This window comes from Terrapene carolina, unplaced genomic scaffold (assembly GCF_002925995.2).
Source record: "Terrapene carolina triunguis isolate 2854851 unplaced genomic scaffold, T_m_triunguis-2.0 Scaffold583, whole genome shotgun sequence".
Taxonomy (NCBI): domain Eukaryota; kingdom Metazoa; phylum Chordata; order Testudines; family Emydidae; genus Terrapene; species Terrapene triunguis.
Window position 1 is genome coordinate 224989 of NW_020664934.1, and position 21729 is coordinate 246717.

The 21729-nt window shown below is 53.0% G+C and overlaps 1 protein-coding gene across 1 annotated transcript in view; it reads right to left on the reverse strand.

The window, feature by feature from the left end:
• Positions 1-13090, reverse strand: part of AGXT (alanine--glyoxylate and serine--pyruvate aminotransferase) — a 26220-nt gene extending 13130 nt beyond the window's left edge. The window contains exons 1-5 of the mRNA XM_026659131.2: positions 12638-13090; positions 11207-11399; positions 9368-9432; positions 7148-7248; positions 1257-1327 (exon numbers count right to left, since the gene is read on the reverse strand). Coding sequence (XP_026514916.1) covers positions 1257-1327; positions 7148-7248; positions 9368-9432; positions 11207-11399; positions 12638-12901 — 694 coding nt within the window. The 5' untranslated portion in view covers positions 12902-13090. The remainder of the gene's footprint in view (positions 1-1256; positions 1328-7147; positions 7249-9367; positions 9433-11206; positions 11400-12637) is intronic.
• Between the last annotated feature and the right edge of the window lie 8639 nt (positions 13091-21729).

Sequence of the window (21729 nt, forward strand, 5' to 3'; positions counted from 1 at the left end):
GCCGGAGAGCCCTACCCTCTGGATCCCGAACCCTAGACCGGAAAGCCCTACCCTCTGGATCCTGAACCCTAGGCCGGAGAGCTCTACCCTCTGAACCAGAACCCTGGGCCGGAGAGCCCTACCCTCTGAACTAGAACCCTAGGACAGAGAGCCCTACCCTCTGGATCCCAAACCCTAGGCCGGAGAGCCCTACCCTCTGAACCAGAATCCTAGGCCGGAGAGCCCTACCCTCTGGATCCCGAACCCTAGGCTGGAGAGCCCTACCCTCTGAAACCCTAAGCCTGGCCTGGGGAGTCTTAACATCTGAAACCCTAATGCTAGACAGGGAAGTCATACTCTCTTGAACACTTACCCTTGCCTGGGGGGGCCTCAACATTTGTACCCTCATCCTAACCCAGGAAGCCCTACACTGGAAGCCTAACCCTTGCTTGGGGAGTCCTGTCCATTGGAATGGCTAACCCTACCCTGGTAGTCTTAGACTCTACAACCCTAAGTCAAGCCCAGGGTGCCCTACCCTCTGGAACTCTAACTTTATATGAGGGAGCCCTATCGGTTGGAACCCTGACCCTAGCCCATGGAGCCCTGCCCTCTTGAACCCTAACCTGAGCCTCGGGAGGCCTACCCTTTGGAATGTTAACCCTAGCCTGTGCAACCCAAAGTGCTAGAACACCAACCCTATCCTGCAGAGCCTTACCCTTTGAAACCCTACCCACAGCTCAAGGAGCCCCATGCTTTGTTTCCCTAAGCGTAGTTTGGAGATTCCTCTCCATTGTAACCTTAACCCAAGCCTGGGTAACCCTACCCTTGGAAACACAGCCCTAGCTTGGGAGCCTTGTCCTCTGGAATCATTCCTATAGCCCAGACAGCCCTACCATGTGGGACGTTAATGTTACTCTGAGATGTCCTACCCTTGGACATTCAGGTTCAGCACCTGGCCATAGCACTACCTTCTGGAAGCATAACCATAGCTCGGGGAGCGCCTGCAGTGGAAGGTCTCATCACTACCCTAGACCCAGTTTCTCCCAACAGAAATCACGCTAGAGAATATGGTTCAGGATGAACCCTCCGCTAACCTTCGCCCCTCCAACCACCATCTGGAATGGCCCAGGAGCTCTGGTTTTTAAGACAATCAGAGCTACCCTTTCCACAGCCTCCCCTGTAGAGAGGACCTTTCTATCCACACATACATTTTTTCTTGTTTATTGTATGGGGCTGGTGAATACTCTAGTTAAGAAGATGAGTTCTTTGCTCCTTACCCTGTTGGTCCATGAGGATGGGAGCGCCACCTAATGATGCCACAGAGTCCACCAGTAGTAAGCACTTATATCTAGTAGAGGGAAAGGAAGAGCAGATATTACTTAGCAAACGTCAACCTGTTTGTGTTGGTGTCTGAAAGCTTCTCATTAATTCTGGTTCTTATCACTTCTCTCACCAGACAATATTTTTCCAGAGTCTTGGATTTCCCAGGACCCTCCTGAAATGTGTTAAGCACCACTGCAACAGCTCTAGCAGGGTCACTAACCTGCCCATTGCTTTGCCCATGGGCAGTGGTGAAAGAGAAACATGCAATTTTGCCTTACCTGGGAATGCTATTATGCCCCATTGTTCGATGAGTATTCAGCACCCCTCTGGACACCTGATCCACAGAGGATCTGAGTCTGCAACAGCTGCCTAGGAAGGGCCTCGAACCCTAACCCAAACCTAGGTAGCCCTACCCTCTGGAACCCTAACCCTAGTCCAGTGATTCTCAACCTTTCCAGACTACTGTACCCCTTTCCGGAGTCTGATTTGTCTTGCACACCCCCAGGTTTCACCTCACTTAAAAACTACTTGCTTATAAAATCAGACATAAAAATACAAAAGTGTCACAGCACACAGTTACTGAAACATTGTTACTGCCTCATTTTATCATATAATTATCAACTAAATCAGTTGGAATATAAATATTGTTCTTACATTTCAGTGTATATGTAAGGGACTGTTAGCCCCTTACTAAAACTCAGTGGGGATGTTTTGGTTGGCTAGCTCCCAGTACTAAAAGTAAGGGGAAGGGTCAATGGGAAATCAGGACCCTGAGACTGACAGTCCCCAGGAGCAATGGGGAGAGACCCATGCTCCAGGTGAGTCTGATTAAAAGGTCGGGCAGGCCAATGAGGGAGTCAGGAGGCCAGAGGGGCTCCCATCCTCAGTGTGAGCTGGAATTGCCTGTAGAGTGGGGCCGAGCTAAGGAGAGGGCAGGGACCCGAGCTGAGCTGGGGAGCAGGGCTGTGCCAGACAGAGAACCTGAGAATCATAGAAGATTAGGGTTGGAAGAGACCTCAGGAGGTCATCTAGTCCAACCCCCTGCTCAAAGCAGGACCAACACCAACTAAATCATCCCAGCCAGGACTTTGTCAAGCCGGGCCTTAAAAACCTCTAAGGATGGAGATTCCACCACCTCCTTAGGTAACCCATTCCAGTGCTTCACCACCCTCGTAGTGAAATAGTGTTTCCTAATATCCAACCTAGACGTCCCCCACTGCAACTTGAGACCATTGCTCCTTATTCTGTCATCTGCCACCACTGAGAACAGCCGAGCTCCATCCTCTTTGGAATCCCCCTTCAGGTAGTTGAAGGCTGCTATCAAATCCCCCCTCACTCTTCTCTTCTGCAGACTAAACAACCCCAGTTCTCTCAGCCTCTCCTCGTAAGTCATGTGCCCCAGTCCCCTACTCATTTTCGTTGCCCTCCGCTGGACTCTCTCCTATTTGTCCACATCCCTTCTGTAGTGGGGGGCCCAAAACTGGACGCAATACTCCAGATGTGGCCTCACCAGTGCCGAATAGACGGGAATAATCACTTCCCTCGATCGGCTGGCAATGCTCCTACTAATGCAGCCCAATATGTCGTTGGCCTTCTTGGCAACAAGGGCACACTGCTGACTCATATTCAGCTTCTCATCCACTTTAATCCCAGGTCTTTTTCTGTAGAACTGCTGCTTAGCCAGTTGGTCCCCAGCCTGTAGCAGCGCATGGGATTCTTCTGTCCTAAGTGCAGGACCCTGCACTTGTCCTTGTTGAATCTCATCAGATTTCTTTTGGCCCAATACTTTAATTTGTCTAGATCACTCTGGACCCTATCCATACCCTCCAGCGTATCTACCTCTCCCCCCAGCTTAGTGTCATCCGCGAACTTGCTGAGGGTGCAATATATCCCATCATCCAGATCATTAATAAAGATGTTGAACAAAACCGGCACCAGGACCGACCCCTGAGGCACTCCGCTTTATATCGGCTGCCAACTAGACATTGAGCCGTTGATCACTACCTGTTGAGCCTGACAATCTTGCCAGCTTTTTATCCACCACATTGTCAATTCATCCAATCCATACTTTTTTAACTTGCTGTGGGAGACCATATCAAAAGCTTTGTTAAAGTCAAGATATATCACATCCACTGCTTTCCCCATATCCACAGAGCCAGTTATCTCATCATTGAAGGCAATCAGGTTGGTCAGGTATGACTTGCCCTTGGTGAATCCATGTTCATAGACGCCGACTCCGTGGGTGCTCTGGGGCTGGAACACCCACAGGGAAAAATTAGTGGGTGCTCTGCACCCACCGACAGCCAAGCTCCCCTCCCCCCCGCCCCACCTCCTCCTCCACCTCCCCCCCTGAGCGCGTCGCGTCCCCGCTCCTCTGCCTACCTCCCAGCTCTTCCGCCCGGCCTGTAGCAAGCTCCAGGAGGGAGGGGGAGGAGCGGGAATCTGGCACGCTCAGGGGAGGAGGCAGGGAAGAGGCGGGGGCGGGGTGGGGATTTGGGGAAGGAGTCGGAATAGGGGCAGGGAAGGGGAGGAGTTGAGGCGGGAACTTTGGGGAAGGGGTTGGAATGGGGCAGGGATGGGAGGTGGAGGGGCAGGGGCGGGGCCTCATGGAAGGGGTGAAGTCAGGGCAGAGGCGGAGGCAGAGGGGGGGCAGGGTTGAGCACCCACCGGCGGGAGCAGAAGTCGGTGCCTATGTCCATGTTGACTGTTCCTGATCACCCTCTTGCTTTAAAATGGTTTCCTTGAGGACCTGCTCAATGATCAGAAGCAGCAGCCCAGGAAGCAGGTCAGTGATGGGAGCAGAGCCACAGAAGCAGCCCAGAGAGCAGACATGTGCTGGGCGGAGAATGGCAGCAACCAGAGCCAGAGGGGCCAGAGAAGCAGCCCAGGGAGGCAGAGCAGCAGCAGCAGTGCTGAGGCAGAGTGGAGCTGGAGCTGGGGCTGGAGCAGTCCGGAGCTGGGTGTGGTGAGCAGCTGGGGAGAGCAAGGGGGACACTGGGCAGCAGGCCCAGTGTAGGGAGATGCCCCCAGCCAAGAGGTCTTCCAGGCGGTACTGGGAGGGGGATCATAACCCGACGGGGGTGGGGAGGAGCTGATGTTGGGAAGAAGGGTCCTGCCACCTACAGCCTGAGGGCGCGTGCCCACCGCCAGAGCAAGTGTCTGACCCGCAGCATCCCTGCAGCACAGCCAGGGCCTGGGCAGGAGGCCTGGGACATGTGAGGAACAGACTGAACTGCCCTTACATTCCAGAGATGGCTGGTTGTGGTATGGCCATACCACAGAGCGGGGTGATGTATTTTCCTTTAACCTTTCTCATTTTTTCCTTTTAAAAAAAAATTGATTTCTGTTTAATAAATTGTGTTTGCTTGAACCGTATGCAATGATCAGTGAGTCAGGGAAGTGTCCAGTGCAGAGAGAGCACCCTGTAGTGGGGACACCCTAGCTCCTGCCCTAAGTGAGTACAACAAGGTTGGGGGTTGAGCCCCCCAGGAGTTCTGGGCCTAGCCTTTTTGGGGTTACAAGGACTCTGCCACACAGGAGAGTGGAAGGGGAGCCCTCGAGGTCAGGCAGGCCTCTTGGTAAAAGGAAGTGGGAGCAAGGACTCAGATCCTTCCGCTAGCCCATTTCACCAGGGTAGTGTATAAGCCAGGAAAGTTCCTCACAACAGCGGGACCATTCCCTCGCTTACATGCAGTATATAGAGTAGGGTTGCCAGGTGTCCGGTTTTCGACCAGAATGCTGACCAGGCTGTTAAGTCTGGTCGGCGGTGCTGCAGGGTAAGGCAGGCTAGTCCCACCTGTCCTGGCACCGTGCTGCGCCCCAGAAGTGGCCAGCATGTCTGGCTCCTAGGTGGGGAGTCCTTGGGGCTCCGCGTGCTGTCCCCGCCCTGAGCACCAGTTCCGCACTCCCATTGGCTGGGAACCACGGCCAATGGGAGCTGGGGGGGGGTGGTGCCTGCGGGCAAGAGCAGCACGCAGAGCCTCCTGGCCTTGAGCCCCAAACCCCTACCCCCACAAACCTGGAGCTCCCTCCTGAACCCCAAACCCCTCATTCCCGGCCCTACCCCAGAGCCCACACCTCCAGCCCAGAGCCCATACCCCCTCCTGCACCCCAACCCCTGCCTCAATCCACAGCCCCTCCCACACTCTGAATCCCTCGGCCCCTCCCCATAGCCTGGAGCCCCCTCCTGCACCCCAAACCCTTCATCCCCAGCCCTACCCCAGAGCCCACACCCCGAGCTGGAGCCCTCACCCCCTTCCGCACCCCAATTCCCTGCCCCAGCCCAGAACCCCCTCCCGCATCCTGAACCCCTCATTTCTAGCCCCGCCCTGGAGCCCACACCCCCAGTTAGAGCCATCACCCCCTCCCACACCCCAACCCCCTGCCCCAGCCCAGTGAAAGTGAATGAGGGTGGGGGAGAGCGAGCCACTGAGGGAGGGGGAATATAGTGAACGGGGGGGGGCAGGGCCTCAGGGAAGGGGCAGGGTTAGGGTATTCAGTTTTGTGCGATTAGTATGTTGGCAACCCTAATACAGAGCAGTATAAACAAGTCATTGTCTGTATGAAATTTTAGTTTGTACTGACTTCGCTACTGTTTTTTATGTAGCCTGTTGTAAAACTAGGCAAACATCTAGGTGAGTTGATGTACCCCCTGGAAGACCTCTGAGTACCCCCAGGGGTCCGTGTACCCCTGTCTGAGAACAACTGCCCTATCCTACCTAGCTCTACCCCCTGGAACCCGAACCCTAACCCAGGAAGCATTACTCTTTGCATCCCTAACTCTTGCTGAGGGAGCCCTATCTGTTAGAACCCTAACCCATAGGCACCCACAGGGAAAAATTAGTGGGTGCTCTGCACTCACCGGCAGCCAAGCTCCCTTGCTCCCCGCCCCACCTCCTCCTCCCCCCCCCCGAGCATGCCACCTCCCTGCTCCTCTGCCTACCTCCCAGCTCTTCCCCCCGTCCACCACCAAACAGCTGTTTGGCCTTTCTGGGAGCGAGTGGGAGGAGCGGGAACGTGGGGTGCTCAGGGGAGGAGGCAGGGAAGAGGTGGGGCCGGGGTGGGGATTTGGGGAAGGAGTCGGAATAGGGGCAGGGAGAGGGCGGAGTTGGGACGGGGATTTTGGGGAAGGGGTTGGAATGGGGGTGGGGCAGGGGTGGGAAGAGGCGGGGCAGGGCAGGGTCGCATGGAAGGGGTGAAGTGGGGGCGGGACCAGGGGCAGATGTGGGGTCAAGCACCCAGGGGAAAGCGGGGAAGTTGGCGCCTATGCGCCTTGCAATGACCTGGCTGATGGTTGTTGTGCTGTGCCTGATTGCAGAACCATCTCCTGACCAATGCGCTGTTTGACACTTTGCCTCCCCATTCAGTCCCCCTGAGTAGAGGCTGTTGATAGACGTTTGCTCCCTTGCTGCTGCTTTGTCACCTACCTCTTCTCTGTGGCACTTAGCAAACAATAACGTGTGTTCCCTGGGCTCTCACAGGGCCACTTGCTGATCTCCCACGACTTAGAACAAGAATAAAATGCAGGTGTGGTAGGGTGACCAGATGTCCCGATTTTATAGGGACAGTCCCGATTTTGGGGTCTTTTTCTTATATAGGATCCTATTACCCCCCACCCCCTGTCCCGATTTTTCACACTTGCTGTCTGGTCACCCTGGTGTGGTAACTTGGTGGTGTTCGAGCTTTGTGGTTTCTAGAAAGCATGATGCTCATTGGGTGTTGTTAGTAAGTGTAGTGATTGTTTTGAGTTTCCCAACACACCCTGACATCCCTGCCTTCCTATGGTGCGTCCATGGCCCAGACAGTCTGTCCAGCCACAGGGCACCATGTGGGGGATCCCACTGACCTGTGGCAGAGCTCTCCAAAGCCATCCAGGGGCTGAAGCACCCCACTGGATGATTCTCCATGTGTGATGAAGAACAGTGAGGGCTTGTGCTGTGCCAGAACCTACAGGGGCAAGAGAGAGAGAGAGAATTAAATACACCAACCAAGCTGAGGTGGCTCTGGCACAAGGGTGGGCAAACTTTTTGGCCCGAGGGCCACATCTGGGTGGGGAAATTGTATGCAGGGCCATGAATGTAGGGCTGAGGCAGGAGGTTGGGGTGTGGGAGGGAGTGCGGGGTGTGGGAGGGGGCTCCGGGCAGGGGACTGGGGTGCAGAAGGGATGCAGCAGGGGGCTCAAGGCAGAGGGTTAGGGGGGCTCAGGGCAGGGAATTGGGATGCAGGAGGGGTGTGGCAGGGGGCTCCAGGCAGGAGGTTAGGGGGTCAGGGCAGGGGGTTGGGGTGGGGGGTGCAGGAGGGGTTCGGGGTGTGGGCTCTGGTCCAGCGCTGCTTACCTCGAGCAGCCCCGCGCTGCTCCCAGAAGTGGCCAGCATGTCCAGCAGTGGCTCCTGGGGGTGGGGTGGGGTGGGGCAGGCAGCTCTGCAGCGTGCTGCCTTGGCCTGTGGGTACCACCCCTGAAGCTCCCATTGGCTGCGGTTCCCCGTTCCTGGCCAATGGGAGCTGCGGGGGGGGGGGGGACAGTGCCTGCAGGCAAGGGCAGCCCCCTCAGTCCTCACACCAAGAGAATAACCTGCTGTCATGGGGTATAGAGATCCCATTCTACCACTGTCACTAAGGGGTTAACAGGTAGGCTAGCCATCTTCTCAGCTGCAGCAACAGCTGGGGGATAAGAAGGCAAGCAGGGCCAAGGAGAGGGGGGCTGCAGAGGGACTACAGAGAAGGAGTTGCCTTCAGCTGCAGACTGGCAGGAAACTGGACTTCTAGAGAGGCAGAAGCAAAGAGTGTGAGTCTGGCAAAGGCTTCCAGGAGAGCTGAGGTAGGTAGCAGCCCAGGGAAACAGTGAGGGTTTGTCAGGAGACAGTCCCCACTGTTTGATGCATGGTCACTGGGCTGAACCCTGGAGGAGTTTGTTTACCTGCCGCGTCCGCAGGTTCGGCCGATCGCAGCTTCCACTGGCCGCGGTTTGCTGCCCCAGGCCAATGGGGGCTGCGGGAAGCGGTGCGGGCCAAGGGATGTGCTGGCCGCGGCTTCCCGCAGCCCCCATTGGCCTGGAGCGGCAAACTGCAGCCAGTGGGAGCCGCGATCGGCCGAACCTGCGGACGCGGCTGGTAAACAAACCGGTCCGGCCCGGCCCGCCAGGGTGCTTACCCTGTTGGGCCGCTTGCCAAAGGTTACCGATCCATGTGCTAACACAACACAAATGAATAATGCTGTTACAAAGCCAGGTGGGCTTATTAGTGATGAACGCTCTCCCTCTTCTGGACATTGTAGGTGTACGAGGCATTCAGCTCTGCTAGGAACCTACACAGCAATCTCGGGGTGAAAGAGCCCTGCCTGAAAATGTTTGCTATATATTCTAGCAGTTAAATACGTGCACGTCTAGTGGAAACAGTGCATGGTTCTCTCTCTTACTTCTCCATGCTTTCCTCCTGTACCCCCTCATGCCTTTCCTCTAAAGAGCCAAGGAGACAACCCTCAGCCCCAAACACTTATACAACAAAGCAAAGGGTGTGTGGGTGGCAGCATAACAGATTTAGGACCAGGTCATCAGCTGGTGTAAACCAGCATTGCTTCCATTGCACCAAGCTGGGGCTCAGCCCTTTGCTTTCCCTCTAGCCGTGCAGGACAGAGTTCCCACATGAGGGCTGCATTTGGCAGGAGCCAGCGGAGACGCACAGTGCCCCTGACTGTCTGGTAGGATGGGGAATGCTCCTTTTCCCAACATTTCTCAGGGCTGCAGGCAGAGATGGGCAGGGAGCTGAGGCTCTGCAGACACGCTCTGATAGTGTGAGTAGCTGCACACCCTCCACTTGGTGAGCTGCAGGGTTCTCCTGGGCAGGGCAGCTACTCGTAAGCCCAGAGGATGCAATCAGGGGACTGTTGAGAATGGTTTCTCCTCTGGGCATAGCCCATTCTTGCTTTCTCTGCCTGCCATTGCAGCAACATAAGGATTCCTGCCTCTCCTTATGTCCCAGGAGGCCACAGTCACCCAGACTGTTCTAGCCAGTGCCTGTGCACTGCAGTCTAATCCCAATGTCCTTGCTCCGATACATGCAGCACTCACCTCCTCGATCTCCTTTAGTGCAAAGTATTCTCCAGGGGGCTTCACCAGTTGGTGGACAACAGCTCCTGAAAGGGGTGGGACAGTCAGTGCCCTGGCAGAAATGCCCTAGCAGACCCTGCTGTGCAGTCCCATCTCTAACAACAGCTCTGAATAGCACCAGTAGCCTTGAACCCCCAACATTAAACAATGAGGGACAGATTGTGCTGGCTGTGCTGCGGTATGCAAGCGTGGGAGAGGATGCACAGAGCCCTTCCCCATGGGCACCTTGGCACAGTGCAGCCAGCATCCCAGGGTTGGTGCAATGACCTGGGGACAATTAGCACGTCTGATGGCACAAAGCACCCCAAAGGGGGTGGGTGGGGAGGTGGGGTCACCATGGTGCCAAGCCTCCACTCATCAGCGAATGGACCATGACCAACTTCGAGCTGTTGTTCTGGGTGTGTAATAAGTCATGTATTAACTGGAAAGTGGAGACGCCTGTCAAAGTCCAGCCTGGCCTCATGGGAATTTGTCCAGTTGAAAACTGGGAAAATGCTGAAAGCCCTCCCAATATCACTGATTAAACTTGGACACGCTGTGCCCCTGGGTAGCAGCCCCCCTATTCCCTGTCCCAACCAGTGGCTCACTAGAAAGGAGAGGAAATAGAAGCTTCTCTGTGTGGGTCAGAGACCTAAAGGCCAGAAGGCGCCATCAGGATCATCTTGTCTGGTCTCCTGTATCATGCAGGCCAGAGAGTTTGGCCCAGGGATCCCTGCATGGAGCCCAAAGACTGTGTCAGTGTTACATAGCCCAGTCAGATTCTCACTGAAAGACTGAGAACTGCAGCTGTCATGGCTCCCACTGGGATATCACATACAGGGACTCCATGCATTTCTGAGGAAGGCAAAGGTGACGGTTCCGTGAGATGTCTGTTCTTTTTAAGGCTTCCTGGGTGGATTCAGTTCCCCTTCATTACCCCCAAAGATCTGTATTGATGGCAGGGCCCCTGGACCTACTTCTATTCAGTGAGGCTGCTCTACACTGCGGTTTTTGCAGCAGGGTAGCTACAGTGAGGATGTGCCCAAAGCAAACCCTTAGTGATGCTTGTATTAGTGTAATACATCACTTGCACTGGTTTAATTTACCCAGGCTTGCAACTGGGGTTAACTCCACTGATATAATTCATGGCTTACCCTAGTGTAGTGTGTCTATACCAGTCATTTGCACTAGGGGTTTACAATGGTCCAGCTACCCCAGTGTAATTACACTAATGCATAGAACCCCAGTGTAGACATAGACTTATGGCAGATCCTCAAAGGCACCTAACTCCCATTGAAATCAAGTGGGAAATAAATGTCTTTGTGGATCTTACATACTATTCAGTCCTGCCCAACTTCTTCTCTCCTTCAGTGCCTGAAATCTTTCTCTCTATTCTGCAGCAAGCCCCTGGCTAACCAAATCTGCCTTTCCCAAAGCTTCCCTGATCTATGAGTTCCCAGAAGACAGTCAGTGGGAAAGGGAGAGAGGGCTATTTCTTCCAAATTCTCTCAGGCCTGCCAAGTGCCCAGCTGGGGCAGAGAGAGCAGGGCCATACTGTATCTGAGCAGCGAGAGTCCAAGCGAGCTGTCAGTTACACTAGGTCAGTGTAATCACTCCAGGGTTGGACAGAGCAATTTGGCCCTATGTGTCAAGATGCAGCATGTCTCTGTATAATGGTTCTGACCTAGCCATGGCGCACATTTTACTGAGAGCCACTGGGAGTGACCAAGAGTCTAACTTAGTCCCTGGTCTGAGCCATCCTGGAGCTGTTTGTAGCTGGGGGCCTCACACAGCAAACGGGAAGGGGGCCAAGTCCCATACCCAGTCTCTTGGAGATGTCTGTTGCGCGCTCGCCCCAGATTCCATTCACTGCAATCAACACCACCTCTCCAGCCTCCACCGTGTTCATCAGCGCAGCCTCCATGGCACAGTGGCCCGGGCCACTGATGGCCAGAGTCAGTGGGTTCTGTGTCTGGAAGGCATACTGGATTCCCAACTTGATTTCATCCATGATCTGAGGAGAACGGACAAGATGCCAGGGTTAAAGCAGCCACCTGCAGTTTGGCAGTGTAACTGCATTGAAATTAGCACCCACTAACAGTGACTCTTTGTGTGCTAGGAGGAAAACAACCAGGATGTGGCAGCTGCTAGTGGGCCCAAGTTTACATCTACCCCCTTTTAGTGACTCTTATACAGAGGAAATAATCAGCCATCAAAGCGGGAGCTAGAATGTGCAGAGCTCCAGCCCTCATCTGCCTGCTGTTGTTTCTGCTCTGTGCTAGGCGATATACATGCAGTACTTCTAATGAAACAGAGGGATAGGCAGAAATCACTGAGTTCATGATGTGATCCAGCGGAGCTGTCACTTACTGCAGAGTATTTGACTGTGAGCCACAAACACACTATATTTACCGCTTTTAGCTATTTCTTACAGAAATGAGTTTTACCAAAAATAAAACTGATCCCTACCCCTCCCTTTGTGGAAAGCCTCTCTTGTGGTGCCCATGGGGCACTACTGAACTAGACAGACACTCTACTCAGTTCTGAAAGCAATTTAAAGAGCTAGAGACCAACACTAAACAGCTAGATGCAACGAATGCCAGACCCTGCTGGCACCGCTCATGGAGAGCTTTGCCATGGAAGCACTGAAGGAGGTTAGGGACAGGATTTTGTTTTTACCCCTGAGTTCTCCAAATGCTGGAAGAATTGGGAACCTGACAGGCAGCGGATGGTGGTCCTCTAGGCAGTTCCCCAAACTGCTTGTCAGCTTGATCCAAAGCCCATTCAAATCAGTGGGAATCTTTCCACTGACTGAAAGGGTCATGGGCTTTGGAGTAGCCCCAGAGTGGTGAATGGGGAGGAATCAGGGCTGTGGCTCTGAGTCTGCAAGAGCCTGAAGCATATGAGTCATCCCAGTGGCTGTGGGGGCAGAGGCACATGCACAGAGGAAAGATTTCAAGAAACACACTGACACCAAAAGCTGAAAGAAGCCAGAAGAAATGACAGCCCAACAGTGATTTATAATTAGTATCACCAAAATGCCTCTTCTGGGCCCTAGGAGACTCAGAAAGTGACGTCATGTGGGAATGGAACCCAGAAGAGGGGAAAAGAAGATCAGGAGCAAGGGAAAGTGGGTTTCATTTGCTATCTAAAACATTGCACTGGGGCCTGAGGAGAGGGGGAGGCTGCAGATTATAGGAAACGCTTGGAATGAGTGACCATGTTCTGGAGAAGTTGAGTCGTAGCCCTCACCTGGAACATTTCCTTGTGGAGGTGTCCAATTAGCTGCCGACCTCCTGCAGTCAAGATCCGAGGAGGGACGTTTGAGGGCCCAGGCCCCAGGAGCAGCCTGTCTGGAATGGCCAGGGGCTGCCGCAGCACTGCAGGGGGTGGCACCAGCAGCTGTTGTGAAGACATTGCGCGATAACCTGGAGCTGGAAGCACAGGCAGACAGAGAGAAGCCCGAGCTGTAGCCTGGAGCACTCGGGAGGCACTGCCCATCACTGCTCGGTGCATCTTTTGGGCCAGAGATAACAGAATGAACCTTCGCCCTGACAGCAACCAGCCCCTGGGCCTGCTGCCACTAGCCTTCGAGCTCCCGTTCCTCTCTGACAGAGCCTCTGCTGGCAGTGGTGACTCAAAGGCTGTCAATCCCTCCGCCCTGTCACACTGACCTTCACAGTTCTGGCAATAAAAGCCTGAGCCCACCTCCCAATGGCCCAGCAGCTCCCTGGCTCCTCCTTGATTCAGAGAGCTCCTCTTGAAAACATCCTCCCCCCACCCCCATTGGCCCTCCTGGCCTGTGAACTCTGCACCTGGTAGGAGCTGGCACTCTGACCGCCGCTGCTCATGTGGCACTAACAGCTTTGCTGCTTCTGCTTTAGCCACATAATTTCCTGGTGCGGGGGAAAGTCCCCATGTTTGTCTAACCTGCTCGGTCAAAGCAGTTTTCCCCAAAGCTCAGTGAGATAACAAGACACTGCTGCGCTCTGCCAGACTTCCCTGTTGGGGCCTTGGTGAGGGTGCACCGGTCCTTACTCCCTGTCCTATGTCCTTTTTACCATGCCATGGTTTCTGGTAGCTCCGAGAGGCCACAGCCATGCTACTGAGCACTCAGAGAAGCTCTGCCCCGAAGAGCTTCCAGTCTCAATAGCCAAGATGTACAGAGGGTGAGTCTTGCCCCAGATCATCCGGCAGGGCAGTGGCAGAGTTGGGAATGGATCCCAGCTCTCCCAAGTCCCACTCCCGTTCAAGAAGTCACTTTTCATCACTGTGGGTTACTAAGATATTGGTGTGTGAACAGTCCCAGGCTGCTTCCCTCGCACTTCCCTTCAAGGATGCATTTGTGACATCCAGTCCCTATCCTGTGGTCAGGGATGTCACAGACATTGCCCGGGAAGTGCTAGATGCTGCAGTGGGTTTGTGGCCTGAACTCCACAGCACAGCTTGTCGAAGAGGAGGAGTGTGGAGTATGGAGAGCTCTGAACTCTCATGAGGTGTTTCTCTCTCTCTCTTTTCCTTCTCACATTCTCCCTCCTACCCTCCCTCTTCCCCTACTTCCTCTGCTTTCCTTCCCTTCCTCCCCTCTTCCTCTCAGCCTCACTTGGGCCCTGAACCAAAGCCTGGGAAAGTTAGCGGGAGGCATTTCATTGATTTGGGATCAGGCCCCTAGGCCTCATTAAGTGCCAATGAAATCAATGGGATGCTTACTATTGATTTCAGTAATGCATGATTAGGACCTTGAATTAGCACTATTACTAGTTTGCCAAGACGAGCAGGTGGAGAAGCAGGATTAACTGGGGTTAATAGCTGGCCGTATCAGTGCACTTCTCAGGTCTTCGGATCTCAACTTACTGGTAGTGAAATTCCATGAACCAGTGCACAGCCAATAGCTGCCCCTTGTGTTTTGCTGCCTCCCTGTCTCGGATGAGTCCCCTCCTCAGTGCAGTGCCTCTGTGTTTCTGTGATTTTCCTGGATGCTGCCACATTTTGCTCACTCAAGTCCCAATCCTCATTTACTGTCGACTAATCTCTGTAGTGTCTATAGGAGTCCTTTTGCAGGGCCCTGGATTCAAAAACAAACAACAACAAAAGAGAGAGAAACCAAAACATGAAGAGGCTAGGTACTTTTCCCTTCATCTGGAAACACTTTACAAGCTGATTCAATGAGTATATAGGACTTCTTTCACAACCCACTGACATGCAATTATCTCTGGGCTGAAACATAGCAGCTGTTTAACGGTACACAGCAACAGTGTACAAGCAGTGAAGAAGAAAGATGCATTGAACCTTCAGGGGGAATTTAGAAAGGCAGAATGCAACTAGCCCACCTGGAACTTGGCTAGGGCTGAATGGCTAATGCACACGTTCACTTGTACAGAAATGCATCCCCTGGGATCTTTAATGCATCCAAGGGGTCAGGACCTCAGTTGTGTGTCTCAAAAGAAAGCCAGCCCTGAGCACTACGGTGTGGCACTGATTCAGTACTCGGTCCACAGGTAGAGCCGCATTTGGGGAAGCAACTTTTCCTGCTGCTTTCTGGCTTTTCCAAGAGGCCACCCGTCCAAGTCCAACCTACTCTGTCTGACAAGAGGACAGCCTGGAGTGGTGTCACTCTCACAGGCAAGGGGGCTCCTCTAAATGCTTAAAAGCCAGGCTGTTTCCTTTCATCATGGATCAGAAATGGCAACCAGTGCTGTTGTATTCTGCTCTCTTCATGGCAAGAACTCCACGCTGGTGGCATTAGAATGGCTAATAATTCCCCATAGGAGACAGGAGCCCCCAGCTTGCAATAGTAAGAGACAGGGATGTTGCAGTGGTAATGCAGGCAGTGATGAGAAGTGGTCGTGCAGGAAGGGGGCTGAAGAAAGGAGCAACATTCAAGACAAGGTTTGAAGCTCTTAGCTGTGCAGGCCCAAAGCTCTTTCCCTTTTTATGATCCATCAGGTGCCAAATTCTGCTCTGTCCCCCTGGTACAAATCTAAAGTAACTCCGTTGACTTAGAGCCGCTCAGGGCTTACACTGGCATAACCAAGTGTAGTCCAGATTTACACCAGTGTAACTGTGAGCAGCATTTTGCCCAGTTGCTTCAAACTTTAGGAGTATGGGCCCAGTCAGAGCCTCTGTGATGTCCAAGGAGCTCACAGTACAGTTTAGGATGTAGGATACAAACTTGGCCTTTGACCTCCTCCACCTGTGTGCTTGACTGGAGCCTTGGCATAATTTAAAGCAGGGATTCTCAGCCTCTTTCTGTCTGAGGCCCCCCAATATACCCCCAAAATTCCAGGGCTCAGCACAGGAGAGGCCAGGGCTCCAGGCTCCAGCCACAGGGAGGCTCAGGGCTCTGGGCTTCAGGTGCCAGGGGGGACAAAGGGCTTGGGGCTTTAGCACTGTGGGGCAGAGTGGGGGTCTTGGGGCTCTGGGCATCAACCGTGTGGGAGGGGAGCTCAGGGCTCTGGGTTTCAGCTGCTGGCAGGGGAGCTCAGGGCTTGGGGCTTCTGCCATGTGAGGCGCTGGGACTCAGGGTTCAGGGCTCCCAGCTTTAGCCCTGCAGGGTAGGGGGACTTGAGGCTTTAGATCCACAGGACGCTGGAGCCCGGGGCTTGTGGACCCCCTGAAATGGCTCACAGACCCCTGAGTCACAGAGCCCTGGTTGAGAACAGCCGATTTAGAGCATCCTGGGAGCTGCTCTAAATTACACTGCCAGTTAAGCAGCCAGGGATCAATGTGATACAAGGATGCCCTGACTACACCCCTTTCCCCAGGCCATACCCTATGCTATTATCTCCACTGGAATGTCTCCCGAGTCATCCTGGGGTAGCTAAGAGTAGGAACCAGTCTTCTTTGTTTGTTTTCCCCAGGACCCCAATTTGATTGGCTCTGGGGAAAGATATTGCACTCCCAGATGATGGTGTGTGTGTGTGGAATTTACCACCATCACAAAGAGTCATATTGGCAGCCATGCCCAACGTGCATATAAGAGTGTGGCTGTAAGAGTGAGGCTATGGGACAAGCATTAACCCCGTTGTGTTAATTAGTTCCTCCTTTGCATGGTCCTTCTGCACCTTCCTGGCCAGCCTGGAATATACGGAGTGTGTAATTGACTTGTGGAGGACTCCGTTTCACCCCAGCTGGGGAAGGTTGACATGTTGCCTCGAGCAGCGCCACAGCCGGTCTCTGTCAGACCCCCAGCTGCTTTTGTACTTTATTGACTTAGCTAGGCTGTGTGTGTTTTTTCTTGTGAGGCAGTGCAGTTGAAAGAGCGCTCCCTTGACGTGAAAGCTGACTGGATAACTGCATGGGTGTTTGTGTAGGATAACTTACCCAATCAGCATGGTGTTGGAGCCAACCCTCCTGTCCAGGATTGCTTAAGCAATTGAGTGTTTAGGCAGAGCTGTGCGGTGAGGTTGTACTGTGTTAACCCACTGGTCAATGCGTGTGACGCAGCAGCTGGGGCTGAGCCACTGAAGAGATGGATCTGGTGCAGCTCTTGGCTATAATAATAATATCTAGCTTTTATACAAGGCTTTTCCTGAGTAGATCTCAGTGCACTCTACCAAGGAGGAGATCAGGATCGCTATCCTCATTTTACAGTTTGGGAAACTGAGGCACAGCAGTGAAGTAACTTACCCAAGGTCACCAGCAGGCCAGTGGTAGAGCCAGGACTAGAACCCAGTGGCCTCCTAGAAAAAAGGCCAGGCTGATTGGGGAAGCAGCCACAGCTGGGGCCATGCCCCAGTCAGGCCACACCTGGCCCTGTTATAAGGGCTCAGGGAGGAGCTGGGACAGGTTGTCTCCAGCCTTGGAGGGAGAAGGACCTAGCTGCCTGGGAGCTCAGGGTACAGGGAACAGAGCAGGGCTGGGGATGGGGATGGGTAGAGGAGCTGGGGAGCTCTAACCTGGTAAATCCCCAGGCTGCGGGCCTTGCTAAAAGGCCAAAACAGGTACTGGGATTGCAGAGGCCAATGATGAGTGGCCTTTACAGACTGCAGTTTGCCCCAGTGAACGGGGGCTAGATGATGACTGGCAGTAGCCACTGAGGCAAGGTGGGTTTAGAAGGCTGGGGGTTCCCCTGGGAGGGGAGATCCAGAGTGTGGGGGTACTGCTGGGGCAGAACCCCAAGGTAAAGGGCACTGGGGTCTGGGAGGGACACAGGGCCTGAGGCAGGTGAGACAGCAGCCGGCAGAGGGTGCTCCGGAGCTGGAATTGAGCTAATTCCCAGGATAACCAGCAGGAGGTGTTGCACTGGTGAGTCTTCACTTTGCTACACCCAGGTTTCCGGCATGCCAGTTCCATGCGCTATCCGCTTGACCACGCTATAAAAGGTTGCTTTCTAGCAGCTCATGCAGATAGCTCGGGAGCCCCCTGGTTCAATGCCGAGTGTATTGGCCAAGCTGGCAGCCTTCACAGAGGTAGGGGCTGGTTTGGGAGTCAAACTGCAGTGGGTGTCGGATGCTTGGGATGAGCTTCCTGTCTGGAAGAAGCATGTAACACACTGGTCAGTGTATGTGTTATGTGTCCCCATCCAGAAAGGCTGTCAGGCTGTTGTAGCCACAAGCCACAGAGCCTTGGCCAGGCTATAAAGGTTCATACTTTCAGCTCTGGAGGTCCCCAGGTCAATCCCAGATGCATCAGCCAAGACTGCAGCCATCACCCCAGCATAGTCTCCTGTCTGAGAGCTACAGAGGATGTGCATGTCCAGCAGCATCTTAACTAACACAGCCCCTCTGTGTTTACTGCACTGAAGACCTGTCTGGCCTCTCTCATAAGGGACGCTACAGTTCTTATCTGGGCGACACTGAGACTATGTTCCACTACACTCTCTGGAGCCTCAGTCAGCACAAACCAATGGGCTGATTTATGAATGCAGAAGATACAGTTGCATCTACTTATAAGATCATGTAATGTGTTTGCATGTCCGGTAGAGATGGAGCATAGCTGAGCTCTTGAATCCACACGCAAGGATTTGGGTGTGCAGCGGGGCTGGGTCGGGGAACCCAGATTTGAACAAGGATTTAGTTTGAGTTAAAAACCTACCTCACAGGATCAGGGGGCTTATTTTCCAGCCTGGGTTCTGCGTTGGCCAAAATCTTTTCAGATCCTTTGTGAGTTTGGGCCCATGATGGTGGTGAAACCATGCAGTAATACTCATTGGCCCCCGGGGTTACAATTTCAGGCCCATGTGGGGCCATTGCACCACAAGGAGAAAATGGGTAAGAAGGGAAGCCTTCTTCAGTTTCACAGAGTCCTCTAGAGAACCTACTAGTCCAATGTCTCCAAAGTCATAGAACCATAGAAGTTTAGGATTGGAAGAGACCTCAGGAGGTCATCTAGTCCAACCCTCTGCTCAAAGCAGGATCAATCCCAACTAAATCATCCCAGCCAGGGCTTTGTCAAGACGGGCCTTAAAAACTTCTAAAGATGGAGATTCCACCACTTCCTTAGGTAACCCATTCCAGTGCTTCACCACCCACCTAATGAAGTAGTTTTTCCTAATATCCAACCTAGACCTCTCCCACTGCAACTTGACACCATTGCTCCTTGTTCTGTCATCTGCCGCCACTGAGAACAACCTAGCTCCATCCTCTTTGGAACCTCTGGGGCACTCTGCTGGATATCAGCTGCCAACTAGACATCAAGCCGTTGATCACTACCCATTGAGCCCGATGATCTAGCCAGCTTTCTATCCACTTTATAGTCCATTCATCCAATCCATACTTTTATTACCTTGCTGGCAAGAATACTGTGGGAGACTGTATCAAAAGCTTTGTTAAAGTCAAGATATATCACATCCACTGCTTTCCCCATATCCACAGAGCCAGTTATCTCATCATAGAAGGCAATCGGGTTGGTCAGGTATGACTTGCCCTTGGTGAATCCATGTTGACTGTTCCTGATTACCTTCCTCTCCTACAAGTGCTTCAAAATGGATTCCTTGGGGACCTGCTCCTTTCCAGTGACTGAGATGAGGCCGACCGGTCTGTAGTTCCCCGGGTTCTCCTCCTTCACTTTTTTAAAGATGGGCACTATATTTGCCTTTTTACAATCATCACCTACCGCGATCGCCATGAATTTTCAAAGATAATGGCCAATGGCTCTGCAATCACATCAGGCAACTCCCTCAGGTGCATTAGATCCGGACGCAGGGACTTGTGCACGTCCAGCTTTTCTAAATAGTCCTTAACCTGTTCTTTCACCACTGAGGGCTGTTCACCTCCTCCCCATACCATGTTACCCAGTGCAGCAGTCTGGGGGCTGACCTTGTCTGTGAAGACCGAGACAAAAAAAGCATTGAGTACTTCAGCTTTTTCCACGTCATCTGTCAGTAGGTTGCTTCCCCCATTCAGTAAGGGTCCCACACTTTCCCTGACCTTGTTGCTAACATACCTGTAGAAACCCTTCTTGTTGCCCTTCACATCCCTTGCTAGCTGCAATTCCAGTTGTGCTTTGTCCTTACTGCTTATACCCCTGCATGCTCAAGCAATATTTTTATACTCCTCCCTAGTCATCTGATGAAGTTTCCACTTCTTGTAAGCTTCCTTTTTGTGTTTAAGCTCATCGAAAATTTCTCTGCTAAGCCAAACTGGTCACCTGCCATATTTGCTATTCTTTCTGCACATCGGGATGGCTTGTTCCTGCATCCTCAATAAGGCTTCTTTAAAATACAGCCAGCTCTCCTGGACTCCTTTCCCCCTCATATTAGCCTCCCAGGGGATCCTGCCCTTCAGTTCCCTGAGGGAGTCAAAGACTGCTTGTCTGAAGTCCAGGGTCCGTATTTTGCTACTCTCCTTTCTTCCTTTTGTCAGGATCCTGAACTCGACCATCTCATGGTCACTGCTGTGGAGGTTGCCACCCACTTCTACTTCTACCAATTCTTCCCTGTTTGTGAGCAGAAGGTTTAACGCTGTCCTACGTCTGCAAGAGTCCTACGGTCTGCTGCTTCTTGGGAGCCCAAGAACCTTCCTTAGAACCAATCTCTGCCTCACTGGATGTGGAGCCTTGCACTGCTCCCTATACCCAGTGAATCCAAAGCAGGACAAGGTGTTTCATTTATAAAACCAACACAGGATGCATGAGGTTTTGCCAGCGATCAACCCTCTTGCTCCAGCCTATCCCATCTGGTGTGGGCAGTGTGAGCAGCAGTGATGCCTGCCTGGTGTTCTTTTCTGCCTTCGGGTGTGCGCAGGAATGAGCAGGCAAGGTTGGCGTGTCTTACTGTGTCCATTCCTCTCCTTCACAGAGCACATGTGGGGGTTTGGGGCTGTTCCTAGAGATCTGCATGTCCTCTTGTCTCTGAATTCTTCTGGGGGAGTTCCCCTAGGTGCCCCTATGGCGGCGGGCTGTGCATGTGGGGAGCCCATGTTGTTGGGTTTGCTCTCTGTGCCTTTGTATGCTCAAGTGTCTGTTTTTAACATGATTCCCTGGGCAACACTTAATTTATTGCAGCCTCAGGTTAAATTCACTGAGCAACCGGGCCCCCTCTCAGCTAGGGCACCACTATCGAGTTGCTGATTCAAAGCCCCTGGATGTCCTTAGAGGGATTCCAGGGAGACCAGCCAGCTGAGCTTTGGGAGCTAATAGGTTTTCAGGGCTGACACCCCTCCCCAGGCCAGCCAGAAAACCCTTGAAGAGTGAGCGGGGCAGGGGCGGACTCTGCCAGGGAAGTTTCATGGAGTCCCCCTGCTGTTCCCCTCCTCTGCATGGCTTTTCTGCAAGAGGGAGTGATCTAGGCAAGAGAAATTATTGCCTAACTCAAATGATTCATACACACAAGTAACAAGCATAGATCTCTCTCTCATGCAGACGCACACACCGCCCCCCTCTACCCCCCAGTCATAAGGTTAAGATAACTTGCTGAGAGACTGGCTGATGTTTTACCAGTGTTTGCTTCCCTCTTATGACAGCACCAGAGTCAGTTTACTCTGCTCCTGATGCTTTTTAAAAGGAGAGTGAAGGCTGAGCAGACTGCATTGGGCTAGGCTGTGTTTGGGAAGATCTTGTGTAAGTTGCTGATGACATCCAGCAGCACAGACCATGCAATGGTCACACTCTGATGGGACAGTTGTGCAAGGGGCTTTATGTACTCAGGAGGTATGGTGGGAATTTTTCCAGGGGAACTGTGTGTTTGGTGGAAAATTGGGTTTTTGACTAAACAAAAATGTGCATGGAAAAAGTCTGCTTCCCATGAAAAACCTGAACTCTGAACCCCCAGGGGTGGGGGTGGGGGGGGAAGTGTTGTGATGAAAAGGTGAAAATGTCCACATGAAAAAAAAAAAAAAATTCCAGCCAGCTCTATTTCCTGAGAGCAGCAGCACGGCCCTGTTCCAATGTCCTCTAAGGTCAGT